Source organism: Myotis nattereri (genome assembly GCF_964212035.1).
Source record: "Myotis nattereri genome assembly, chromosome: 14".
Lineage (NCBI taxonomy): Eukaryota > Metazoa > Chordata > Mammalia > Chiroptera > Vespertilionidae > Myotis > Myotis nattereri.
Genome location: NC_138089.1, coordinates 59209635 through 59223106, shown reverse-complemented (window position 1 = coordinate 59223106; position 13472 = coordinate 59209635). Strand labels below are relative to the sequence as shown.

Genomic DNA, 13472 nt, shown 5'->3' with positions numbered 1-13472 from the left:
TAGAATACTCTCCCTCTAGATGCCTGAGTGGCTCCCTCTTCCTTCTGGCCTCTGTTCAATAGAAACTTCCCTGCCCCTTCCCCCTAAAGTAGCAGCTCCTTCTGGCACACACCCTCCTGCAGTCCTCCCCAGCATGCTTTGTGCTGTGTCCCCAAAGCCTAGTATAGTGCCTGTGAGTATATAGCCATATGTGTGTATATGTAAGTATAGATATAGAGTTGGTGCTTAGGGAACAGTTTATGCACAAAGAAATGAACAAATGGGAATTCTGAGGTGGGCAGAGAGTCACCAATACATCGTGCGGGGCCAGTGCACTTGTGGGCAAAGTTGAGTTTGGGTATGTTACCTTGCCCTGCTTAGAAAAGCTCCAGGGAATTCATGGCGTTTTCTCTTTGAAGGAATCATGCTCTAAGTGAAGCCCGTGGTGATGCTACTGCCTCTTGTCCTCCTCCCAGGACCCCTGCAGTGCACCATGAGTCGGTAATGCCCACTGAGGACCTCTGGGAGCCATGTCAGACGAATCCACCTCAGGGAGCGATCCAGACCTGGACCCGGACGTGGAGCTGGAGGATGCGGAAGAGGAGGAGGAGGAGGAGGAGGTGGCAGTGGAGGAGCACAGCAGGGATGATGAGGAAGACCTGCTGGATGGTGAGTGGCTCTAGTGAGTGCCGGAGGTGGCCTTATCTTTTCTTCTAATGGAATCTTTGCTGGCTGAGCGTGGTGTTTCTAGTTGGGGTTTCTTAGGTCATCCATCATGAAAAGACAGAGACTGGAAACACAACAACCATGAACTCACATGCTTCTTCCCAGGAAGTGGGCTGTTCTACATAAGCCTCGCTTTAGTGCTGGAAGGACCGTTAGCGTTAATTCCGCTCGCCTTGGACAGGCATGCAGACTCAGGTCTGAGGATTTGGGAGTGGAGCATGCTTGCCCAAGTCATGGAGGAGTCAGTGGCAGAGTCCCTGTGACCACACTTTGTAGTCCGGTGTCATGGACCCATGAGGTGGCCATAGGTAGGCATGGGGATCACAGTGAGTGGTCTGAGAGTTTCCTAAAAGTGTACTCACAGTTCTGCCTGTGTGGACATGAGCAGTGAGGGTTGATGCTCCTTTGGGGAGAGAGAAGGGATGCTGCTAAACATCCTACGTTACATAGGAAAACCCTTCCTATATGCAGTTATCCAGCCCAAAATGTCAATAGCGCTGAGCTTGAGAAACCCTTTCAAAAAGGAAACTATTAATTTAGCACTTTTTATTTGAATTTTCCTCTATTGGATAACAACAGCTCCCTTCTATATTGCTTCCTCATAGTGTACAGAAATATCTGAACATCTTACTAATTTTCTCAAACAATTGTCCTTTGGCTTTGGTGACCTCTCTATTGTGTGTGTGTTTTCTTTGTAATGTCTACTTTACAGTATTCCTCTTTCTGCTTCTTTTGGGTTTATTTTGCATTACTTTCAAACTTCGTAAGAAAATGCTTAGCTCATTTTAGGCTCTACCCACCCCTAATATAAGCATCCTATATAATAAAAGCCTAATATGCTAAGTGTCAGGTCATCCGTTCAACCTATCAAAGCGTAATATGCTAATGATATATGCTAAGGCTGCTCAACTGCTTGCTGTGACGTGCACTGACCACCAGGAGGCAGACACTCCACCTGGAAGGTTAGCTTGCTGCTGGGGTCTGCCTGAGGTCCCTCCCTGACTGGCCAACCTCCCGTGTCCCTCCCTGGCCCCAATTGTGTACCGGTGGGGTCCCTTGGCCTGGTCTGTACCCTCTCGCAATCAAGGATCCCTTGGGGGATGTTGGAGAGCTGGTTTTGGCCTGATCCGCAGGCCAGGCCCAGGGACCCCACTGGTGCACAAATTCGTGCACCAGGCCTCTAGTTTAAAACTATAAATTTCCCTCTGAGTGCTAGCTCTGTCCTTTCACAAGCACTTTGTCACACTTTCTCCTACTTGATTATCTTTATAGACTTGGTGACATATTAGATGTGTGGGGCAGGTTGAAGACGGAATAGGTAAAGCCTGGGAGGAGGATGAAACCTTTGTCAAGGTGGGAGGAATAGGAGGGAGTGGATGGGGAGTTCAGGATAGTTTTAGCTTTGCTACATTAAACTGGGTGTCGTTTCCTCCTTGCCCTTTGAATGTTGCCTGGTAGGACGTTAGTCTGAGAGCTGGCTATACCAGAGCAGGGAGGCTTTGGCTACTGGGAACAGCACCAGGGCGTTGCCTTTAAGAAGAGTGGGATGAAGATGTGCTCTCTTTTTACAACATGTCAGGGCCTATGGCATGCTGTGAGGACTTTTGGCTTTGGTTTTTCGTTCCCCTGGGTTTTTTGTTTTGGTTCGGTTTTGGCTTTTTTATCTTGATGTCTATCCTGGGCTTTCTCCATTCTTTTGAAATGGGTACAGTTGGGTGTCAGCATCTTTGAGGTCTGTCGTTAGAGGCAGAGGTTCAAAACCTGGTGCCTCTGGAATGAACTTTCCTTATGCAGTGGTTTTTCTGGCTCAGTATTTTCTTCGAGTTCAGCTTTAGGTTTAATCTCTTGCTGGATGTGTAGGACCCCTCAGTGCAGAACTCCGAGAAGCCCTGGTTTACGTTAGCTAATCGAGGTCTGGACACAGACTGGCTTGATGGGCACATCGTTTTAGAACATATAGGCCTTCTTTATTTCACTTTACTCTTGTCTATTTTATATGGCGTATCAGGATAGTAGGAGCCTGGAACTGCAGGTAGATAACTAACAGCATGCTTAGGCCCTTCTGTAACCTGTTTCACAGCCATCTTGTTGACAGCAAGCCTCCTTGATGTCAACTTAGGCTTCAGGCTGACCCCGTCCACCTTGGACCACTGGGTAAGGGAAGCTGGTTTCTTTCTCAGTCCCTGAGTCTCAGACTCTCCTACAGGAAGTTTGCTTTTTGCTTTTTCTCTGACCCCATTCTGCTTGTCCTCTTTGCTTGCAGTGTACAGAAATCAGGAGTAAAATGTTCTAGGCAGAGGGCCAGGGCAAAGGCCCTGGGGTGGAAACGAATCTGCTTGTTTAAGAATCAGAAAGGTAGAAGCCGGGACAGCTGGAGCACAGAGAGCAAGGGGCGGAGGTAGGCGGGGCCTACGTGGTGGTGGTGTGAGATAGACCTGGAACCCGGGGTTTACTTACTTGGGTTCTAACAGGTGCTATTTCACACTCTCACTGTGAGTACTCAACTGATTTTTCAGAACAGCCTGAGTTAGAGTGTAGGGTGATCTCTTGTTGGAAATTAAGTGGTGCCAATTTTGATACCAGTTTCTTTCCTCCTTTCTGTGTGCCAGGCTTAGAGACACAAGGACAGAAATTGGCTGGGGACAGAAGATTGTTTTGTAAATCTGCCTCAGAAAAGCATGTCATGTGTTGACTCAGTTATTCAGAGTGACTTTGTAGGACCTTTAACACTTCTTCCCAGTAATCCATGGAGTGGGAGCTTCTGGCTGTGGGTTTAATTTGTATTTCCCTGATTACGTAAGGCGTTGAGCCTTTTTCCACATGCTTGTATGACCATTTGCACTTTTGTAAAGTGCCTGAACACATTCTTTTTTAAGAAAAAATTTTTTTTATTGATTGATTTCAGAAAGAAAGGGAGAGGGAGGATCTGAGCCTGCAAGCTGGGCATGTGCCCTTGACTGGAATCGAACTTGGGACCCTTCAGTCCGCAGACCGATGCTCTATCCATTGAGTCAAACCAGCTAGGGCTGAACATATTTTTTTAACCTCTTTTCTTTTTTCCATCCATCTCTTATTGATTTATAGTCATTATATCTGAATATGAGTCTTTAGTTAAATACACAAACACACACACACCTTTCCCTTCTATATTGATTTTCACCCTCTTAATTTTGGGGTTTGTGTTTTTGTTTTTTTGCAGTTTTATGCTCTTTTTTAAATTGTATTTTTGATGAATAGATTTTAATGAAATCAAATTTATCATTTCCCCCTTTATATTTAGCGCTCTTTATGCCTTATTTAAGAAATTTTTGTCTCCCCCCCAAGGTCATAAAGCTATTCTCCTATTATCTTCTAGAAGCTTTAATATCTGCACTTAGTTCTATGATCCATCTGGAGTTGATTTTTGTGTGGTGTGAGGTAGGGGTCAAGTTCATGCCCTCTTCCCCCAATATGATTTTCTAATGGCTCCAGCACTCTTATTGCATTTTTGCTATACCTTTGTTGTAAACCAAGACAGAGAACATATGTAGCTCTGTCTCTGAACTATTTTTTTTCCACATGACCTTCTGGGAAATGGGGTAGAGGAGTGACTGTGCAATGTGGTGGCTAAGAGCATGAACTGGAGCCAGATCAACCACCTGGTTGACACTGTTTGAATCTTATCTTTACTACTTACAGCTTTGAGACAAGTTTCCTCATCTGTAAAATAACACGCATGCACCCCTGTGGTATCGTCTGCCAAGTTTAACATTGTCCTTAGTCCCCTGTAGTTTTGCAAACTGGGAGTGAGATAACAAGGTAGTTCAGATTCAGGCTCAGTTTTTTGGCACATAAGTCCTAGGTTGTGGCGTGTGCATCCTCCTGTATCATGCCAAGAGGCACATGGTAAGACATGGAATTCGCTGATCTTTGTTTTGTTTTTTTTAATCTTCACCTGAGGATATGTTTTCATTGATTTTAGAGAGAGAGAAAGGGAATGGGGAAAAACATCAATCTGTTGCTTCCTGCATGCGCCCCAAGTCGGGGATCGAACTCACAACCTTTGGTGTACAGGATGACACTTCACCAACGGATCCACCGGGCCAGGGCAAGAACAGTTTAAGATGTGGTGTAATGTTATATAGAAACCAGACATTTCATAATAAGCATGAGGCAGCCATGAAGCACTGTAAAACACTGACTTATGTGACAAACTAAATATCAGCACATCCATAAACTGAAGCCTCTAACAAGCCAGCAGTGGTGGTTGAACCCAGAGGCTGAGGGTTTGTTCAAAGAATGCTGGGTGGTAAGAGCTGTTTTAGACCTGTCTCCCCTTTATAAAGAAAAGGAGAAATCTGAGTCTGTACCAAGCTTGCATGAGAATTTTATATGCTGTGTCTAATCATTTTAAAATTCCTACTGCACATGTCCACATCCACCCCCTGCCAGACAGGAATTCACAGCCAGGCCTCACAAGTTGTAATGTTTGATAGTGAATTTGTCTGTGATATCGAAAGACTGTCAGGTTCTGTTCTTCCTCCTCCCAGGAACAGTTCACTCTGCAAGGCTAAAACCAGAAGGAAGAAATACAACAGTTGGCAACAAGTTCCCACTGCCCTGCAGATCAAGTTCAGACCCTTGGCCTTATTCAAGGCCTGCCCTCTGTACTTGGACTCTGTCTTATCTGCCTTCTCCCTAACCACCTAGCCTCCAGCTATTCCTCTGAGTGGTTACTTAATAAATTTGCTTGTGAAATAGAAACAAAACAAAAAGCCTTAAGGCCAGGAGGACATCAGAGGTCATTGTCCAAACCAGTTCAGAGGACCCAGCAAAACACCAAGTTGAAGTGTGCCAACCCAGCCCCAAGTGTAATTGGTGTGTAGGCCAAGGTGCAGTGTTGGTGAAAGTGGCTGTTTAGCAGTAGCTATTCCTCTTAGAGAGTCTACTGTCCACACACCTGGTTCTTGGGTAGGAGGGATTTGATGGCCTTGCTTTTTAGGAGGGAAGAATGCAGGGCTGTGAGGAGGAAGGTGACAATACTGTCATGTGACAATACCGTGGGGGTATTAGCTCTCTGGAGGCATGAGGGGCCTGAAGGAAGGATAGTTTTTAAGGAAAACAGTTTGCTGAGCTTTCCTGCTGTGGTGCTTCCAGTGGAAACAGGAGAGGACTGTGTAGGAGGGTCGTGAATCTGGCGGCAGTTAGTCGATTGGCAGCCGCACTTTGGAGCTTCTCTTTCTGTTCGCCTGGCTGGCTGGGCGCAGGAGCAGGGCACCTTGCTTCCTCGCAGGCAGGGCCTGCCCCTGAGTCTAGGCCTGCGTTGCATTCCCGGCGCTTCTTGCCATCCAGACTCTGCCATCTCTGGGAGGCCTTTTGTGAAAGGCCGGCTGCAGACTCGGTTGTAATAGAGAGGGGACTGCGATGTTAATGGCAGTTGCGGTGGCCCATCATGCACAGTCTTGTCTGGTGCCTCCCTCCGCCATTTCCCCTTTGCTCTTCAAAAGCACAGGTTGTCTACCTGAAACCTCCAGTGGCCTCTCAGTGTGAAGGCCAAGGAAGATGCATCCAGGGCTGCTGCACAGGAGTGAATCACCCAGGCTATGCACTCGTTAGCGTGTGAGCATGCATGCACACAGCTCCACCCCACCTATCCCCTGCCACCCTCCACTCTTGCAGAGGCCACGTTAGCATCCCTTCCCCACCCAAACACTAGGCAGTGAAATATACTAGTAGGAAGTGAAATATCCTAGTGGTAGGAAGAAGAGGCCTTGGGTGGTCCTCCCTGTGACAGGGGTTGACTTCTGTGCTGACTCCAGGAAGGATCTTGGCTCTACACCTAAGTCATCCTTGGGAGAGGGGATGCTGGGAGGAGAGAGGAAAGTGGCTGTGTTGGAAGGCCCTCCTGCTGCTTTGCTCACTCGTTTTTAATGAGCCCATATTGGACTGCCTTCATTTTCTTAATCTCTCCTCCTTGTTTAAAGTCTATTCCTTTTGCTTATGCTCCGGTATCTGCTCAGAATGTTCTTTTCCTTCCTCCCTTACCAGCTGGTACCTACTGACCCTATGACATGAAGCCCAGGCCTCACTTCTCCCAAGGAAGCATCCTCACACCCAGACCTAAGCAAGCCTGGTTAGGGGTCCTTTCCCCAAGTGTGGCTCTCGGCACTCACCTCATCGTGTGTACTTTCCTGGGTGAGCCATTCCATTGTGCCCTGGCACAGGGCCTGTGCATGGCAGATGCTCAAGTGTGTGTAAGGCTGAACTCTACGCAGGTGCAGAGAGGCCACGGTGGCCGTTTGGTGGTAGTCTTTATGACAAGTTTAGAATACAGAGGTGGTCTGCAGTCTTATGGGGGGTGTTGGTGTGTGTTTGGAATAACAAAATGCAGTTTGTACATGTCATTCTCTTTTAAAATAATTCGCTTTTTTATTTTAACATATTTTGAAAAACTTTTAAAATTACATTTGACATTCAACATTACATTAGTTTCAGGTGTACAGCATAGTGGCTGGACAGATGTTTATATACGTAGGAAGGAATTCCCCCAGTAAGACTAGTACTGACACCATACATAGTTATTACGATATTATTGACTGTATCCCCTTAGCCCCGCTGTACATCCCCATAACTGTTTTGTAACTGCCAATTTGTACTTCATCCCTCCACCTTTTTCACCCAGCCCCCTAAACCTCTTCCCATCAGGCAACTGTTTGTTCTCTGTATCTATTAGTTTGTTTCTGTTTTGTTTGTTCATTTATTTTGTTTTTCAGATTCCACATATAAGTGAAATCATATGTATTTGTTTTTCTCTGTCAGACTTATTTTACTTAGCATAATATCCTCTCTATCCATCCATGTTGTGGCAAATGGTCATTCTTTCTTTTTTTTTTTTTTAATCCTTACCTGAGGATATTTTCCCATTGATTTTTAGAGAGAGTGGCAGGGAGAGAGGAGGAGGAGAGAGAGGGAGAGAGAGCGAGAAACATCAATATGAGAGACACATTGGCTGGTTGCCTCCCGCATGCACCTGACTAGGGCTGGGGATTGAGCCCACAACAGAGTTACGTGTCCTTGACCTGTACGTGCCCTTGATCAGGAATCGAACCAACAATCCCCTTGGTCCGTGGGCCAATGCTCTAACCACTGAGCAACCAGCCAGGCTGGTCATTCTTTTTTATAGCTGAGTAATATTCCACTGTATATGTGTACCACATCTTTATCCAATTGTCTATTAGCGGACACTTGGTTATTGTAAATAATGCTGCAGTGAATATAGGGGTGCAGATATCTTTTTGAATTAGTGTTTTGGGTTTGTTTGGATAAATACCCAGAAATGGGATTGGAAATAATTTTTAATTATTTGAGTTAACGCCATACTGTTTTTCATAGTGGCTGCACTAATCTGCATTTCCACCAATAGTGCACAGGCCTCCCTTTTCTCCACATCCTCGCCTGCACTGCGTGTTCATTTATTGATGATAAGCACTCTGAGGGGTATGAGGGATATCTCATTATAGGTTTTAATTTGCATCTCTGATAATTAGTGCTGTTGAGCATCTTTTCATATGTCTACTGGCAATCTGTATCTCCTATGGAGGGAGAAGTGTCTATTCAGGTCCTCTGCCCATTTTTTAATCAGATTTTCTAGAAAACAAACTTTTTGAAGGAAAGGAGTGTTATCATAGCCTTAAAACACCTAGGACAGTGCCTGCATGTTGAACGCCCTCATAAGTAGGTGGTGAATTGAACGAGTGAGCACTTGAAGACACTTGTTCTCCCTGTTGGCAGATGAGACTTGCTTAGAGTCACACAGGGGAGTGTGAGCTGTGTTTGGAACCCAGCTGTTCCTTTCTGAGCCGTCTGAGGCCACGAAGCTTCCTTACACAGACCACAGCGCAAAATTATAGCGAGAATGATGGCTGTCTTTTTTTTGTGAGGCTGCCCTGGGCCAGGCTTGGTGCTAGGCATGGGCACTGGTTAGTCCTCACCGTAGCTCTGAAGTGTGGGCATTGTTGTCCTCGTTGGGTAGACAAGTCCGTTGAGGTCCCGAGAGTTGTAAGTAACTTGCCTAAGATCACCAGCTAATAAGTTGCTGAGTTGAAGTTTGAGCCCAGGTGTGTCAGGCATCAGAACTCGTTTTCCCCAGTAAAAGTTGGTCCCTGGCACCTCTTTCCCCTTATCTTTTCAGACCCATCCCTGGAGGACATGTACGGCACTGACTGTGCCCAGCTGGGGGAAGATGGGCAGCGGCCACCGCGGTGCACTTCAACTACCTCATCTCAGTCTGAGCCTTCAGAGCAGCTTAGGCACCACCAAGGCAAGAACCTGGCCTCTGACGACCCCAAAAAGAAGAGAGCTCAGAAGCCCTCCCACATGAGGAGGAACATACGGTGAGCTGTGCTCTGGGTAAGAGGAGAAGGCGGGGCGGGTGGGGGGAGGTGGTACCTTCACTTGAAGGCTGTCAGTAGCAGGAGGACTGGTCTGAGCGGGAAAGTCCTCTTTCCAAAGGACAAACGTGTGAGCCGTGTGCCCAGATGAATAGTGAGGGTGCCGCTCAGGCCAGATGCGGGCAGACGATGGCACTCGAGCTCTGCCGGGCAGTGCCCCGCTCTGGAGGCCCAGGCATGGCAGGGTGCTCTGCTTGGACCCCGGTTCTGCCATTATTTTTTCCTTATGTCTCAAAACAAGAGGAGATAAACACAGTTGAGTTCTCATCTTCTTAGAACTCGGCTTCAGTGGGAGGGGACGTCTGGTCCCGAGCAGGGCTTCTTCCTTGAGCTAAGAAATCAGCAAGCGTGCACTTCCTTAACTCCCCGATCCCAACGGCCCTCCGTCTACCAAAGAGATAAATGCTCTTTTTCTCCTCCTACCCTCTTTTTTAACATAATGACAACTCAAAAATATTACTCTAAGTTTGGGAAATAAGGTTATAGAATTATCCATAATCCTACTTTCCATATGCCAACTCTATTTTTATCGGCTTTTCAGCTCTATGAATCACATATTACTCTATTTTACTCTTGTTCTGTTATGTGCAGAGATGAGTCGGCAGGGGCATCTGTCAGGAAGTTAAATAATATAAAAAATATATGAGACCAATATGTATATATATAAAATATAAGGCCAGGGACACCTGAGCCTTGAAGTCCCTTTTTTTTACACCTTGCTCATTGCGTGGGTTTGATGGGACTGATGTTTCTCTTCTCAACTCCACGCTCTGAGCTCAGCAACGCTAAGTCCCCTGTAGCTTGACATTGCATCACTCAGATCTCAAGTGAACCCAACTGCCCTCTCACTGTAATGCTTAGAAAGCTGCTCCGGGAGGATCAATTGGAGCCAGTTACCAAAGCAGCACAACAGGAAGAGTTGGAAAGAAGGAAACGCCTGGAGCAGCAGAGGAAGGACTACGCAGCTCCCATTCCCACTGTTCCCTTGGAGTTTCTTCCCGGTAAGCAGTGAGGTGCAGGAAAGGCCTGAGAGCCCACGGTGATCCAGGCCAGATCTGGAGTAAGGTCTGATCTCTCAGGAATCCTTTCGAGTCATTCAGCTTCTTGGGAGCACTAGAGCAGAGGGATCTCATTTACAAAGTTTGGATGGATGAACGTGTGCTCCTCAAACCGATCTTACTCAGATTTCTGCCCCCTCCCCCTTTAACTTTGGATGTTAACATGCCCAAGGACTGGGACTTGTTTTAGTTCTCGGGTGGAATCAGCAAGTAAGAACCAGCAGAGAAAAGGGGATTTGGAAAGAGGGCTGAGGTTTTCGAGATGCCTTCTGCTTCTCTCCTGGGGGTAGTCCTGGTGAGAGCAACAAAAGAAAAGAACGCTTGTGCCACGTGTGGGTTGACGTTCCCTTCCATCTTTCTTTTCTTAGAGGAAATTGTCTTAAGAGCAAGTGAAGGTCCCCAACTGCCTCCTCGGGTCTTGGCCCAGGAAGTCATTTGTTTGGACAGTAGCAGTGGCAGCGAGGATGAAAAAAGCAGCCGAGATGGTAAGATCAAGCCAGAACTTTCATAGAAGAGTTCAGTCCTTCCTCATTCACATTGAGGTCTGCCTCGGACAGATTCCCTGAGTCGTCCTGGTAAATGTAAAGTCTTCCCTTGCCTTAACTTGAAGCTGGAGAGAGAAGTCGTCATAGGTGATAGCAAGCTCTGCCTTCTTTCCATGCTGTCGCTCTAACAGTGGCAGCAAGTCACTCTGCTCCCTGGGTTTGTCTTTATTTTGTCTTGTCGGCTGTCTCAGAGGTGATTGAACTGAGCTCTGGCGAGGAGGACACTCTGCACATTGTGGACAGCAGCGAGTCTGTCAGCGAGGAGGATGAGGAAGAGGAGAAGGGTGGCACCCACGTGAATGACGTCTTAAACCAGCGCGATGCTCTGGGGCGTGTCCTCGTCAACCTGAACCACCCTCCGGAGGAGGAGAATGTCTTCCTGGCCCCGCAGTTGGCTCGGGCAGTGAAACCCCATCAGGTACAGCACCTCTTGACTGTCTTCGTTTCCTTCAGCTTCCTCGCTGTGGACATTGCCTGCTTGTTGGCATCACAGCCTGTGAGGTACTGTTGGCACCATGAGCAGCTGTTGGACAGGCCTGGTCCTTCTTCCTAGCAGTTGATGCCTCAGGATTCCCGATGAATGGGAAGGGAAAGCCCCGGGTTTGCCCTGCCATGGAGCACGCTGGACCTCCTGGCTTAAGGATCTGGAGCCGCCCTCTGAGACTGTGAAACTGGTTGAGATGCTGTCTGGAGAGCAGAGCTTTGATTAGGAAGCTGAGGCTTTAGAAGAGACGTGAGAGGCAGAAGTCTGAGGGCCTTTCTCATGGGAGGGAGCAGAGGGGTTGTGCTGACCCAGCGCCTGGAACCGGGACTAGTGAGCGAAAGTTCCATAGGGACAGAGATTGGCCCAATGTGAGAGCTGCAACAGTAAGGACGGCTCCTCATGGAGTGGGCTGCTGGAGGTGAGCAGCCAGGCCACGGCCGAGTGAGGGGCCCTGCCAGGAGCTAGGAACTGCAGCTACTTGCCTGGGATTGGCCAAGGTGCCAGGTGAAGGTTTTTCTGTTTTCTCCAACAAGTCTGTTGCCAGACTGGGCAGGGTACAGGGAGACTTCTTTAGGCGTCCATACCAGCTGCCTGGTGTCATGTCTGCTCACTCACTTCTGACTAATTCAAGGTGAGGAACCCAGAGCCCTGGTCTTTGCCAGCCCTTCTGACATTTGTGTGTGTTCCTTGCCAGATTGGCGGGATCCGGTTCCTGTATGATAACCTGGTTGAGTCCCTGGAGAGGTTTAAGACCAGTAGTGGCTTTGGCTGTATCCTGGCCCACAGCATGGGTCTGGGGAAAACTTTGCAAGTGATCTCCTTCGTCGACGTCCTCTTCCGCCACACGCCAGCCAAAACTGTTCTTGCCATTGTGCCGGTAAGAGTTCAGGAGGCACCGCCTAGCACCCTCTGAAGAGCTTGGGGAACCCTTCCTGGCCCTGAAAAGCTGGAGGAGCTCAGCTGGGAGCTGGCTCCTCAAAGCGCTCTTTCTGGGCCTGGCTCTCCGACAGGTTAATACTCTTCAGAACTGGCTGGCGGAGTTCAACATGTGGCTCCCAGCTCCTGAAGCCCTGCCAGCGGACAGCAAGCCTGAGGAGGTCCAGCCTCGCTTCTTTAAAGTTCACATCCTGAATGATGAGCACAAGTAGGTGGCCTGCCCTCCCTCTGCCCTTTCCTTTTAGACTGTTTCCCGGGGCCTGGATGCCCGGGGCCTGTGCCCTGTCCTCCCAGATTCCTTTGGGTTTTGATGTGTCCCTCTTTCTTCTTGCCACTCATTTTTTCTCTACCTGGCTTTTCAGTAGGCGGCGTTGTGTGGCCTGGGAAACTGCTTGTGTCCTGCTTGGTTTGCTGTGACACCCGAACGCTCGGCAGGCAGCGTCGCATTTCCCAGGTGTACCAGGATGCCTACCGTTCAGCACGATGAAACACGGCTTTCCATCTAACCGTTCACCTTTCACTTTTCTCTTTTCCTAGCAGCTCATCAGTCTCTCTTTTTTTAAAAAAAATATATTTTTATTGATTTTAGAGAGGAAGAGGGAGAGTTAGAAACATCAATGATGAGAGAGAATCACTGATTGGCTGCCTCCTGCATGCCCCCCACTGGGGATCGAGCTCACAACCTGGACATGTGCCCTTGACTGGAATCGAACCTGGGACCCTTCAGTCCGCAGGCTGACGCTCTATCCATCGAGCCAAACCGGCTAGGGCAGTCTCTTCTTTGAAGCTGCGCACCATTAATCTATAGTTGACCTTTTTTTTTTTTTAACCCTCGCCGGTGGATATATATATATATATATATGTATTTATTTATTTATTTATTTATTTATTTATTTATTTTTGAGAGAGAGAGAGAGAGAGAGAGAGAGCGAGAGAAACATCATGTGAGAGAGAAACATCAATCGTTTGCCTCCTGTGCATGCCCTGACCAGGGATTGAATCTGCAACCTTTTGGTGTGTGGGACGACGCTCCAACCAACTGAGCCACCCCATCAGGGCTACAGTTGACCTTTAATGGTAAAACTTCCAGGCTTTGAAAAGTGCAAACCTTTCTTTGTTTCAGATTTTTTTTTTTATATATTTTATTGATTTTTTACAGAGAGGAAGGGAGAGGGATAGAGAGTCAGAAACATCGATGAGAGAGAAACATCGATCAGCTGCCTCCTGCACACCCCCCACTGGGGATGTGCCCGCAACCAAGGCACATGCCCCTGACCGGAATCGAACCTGGGACCTTTCAGTCTGCAGGCCGACG

General features: G+C 47.8%; 1 protein-coding gene across 3 annotated transcripts in view; it reads left to right on the top strand.

Moving 5' to 3' along the window:
* Positions 1 to 509: 509 nt before the first annotated feature.
* RAD54L2 (RAD54 like 2) overlaps positions 510 to 13472 on the top strand; it is a gene marked incomplete at both ends in the record, with an annotated part of 29176 nt that continues 16213 nt past the window's right edge. Inside the window, 7 exons of one of the 3 annotated variants that reach the window (XM_081106091.1) lie at positions 510 to 648; positions 8876 to 9077; positions 9996 to 10135; positions 10561 to 10677; positions 10929 to 11155; positions 11916 to 12098; positions 12247 to 12365. In XM_081106091.1, coding sequence (XP_080962217.1) covers positions 510 to 648; positions 8876 to 9077; positions 9996 to 10135; positions 10561 to 10677; positions 10929 to 11155; positions 11916 to 12098; positions 12247 to 12365 — 1127 coding nt within the window. Of the gene's footprint in view, positions 649 to 8776; positions 9078 to 9995; positions 10136 to 10560; positions 10678 to 10928; positions 11156 to 11915; positions 12099 to 12231; positions 12366 to 13472 lie in introns of all 3 variants that reach the window. The other 2 variants (XM_081106090.1, XM_081106089.1) reach the window with 2 other exon arrangements.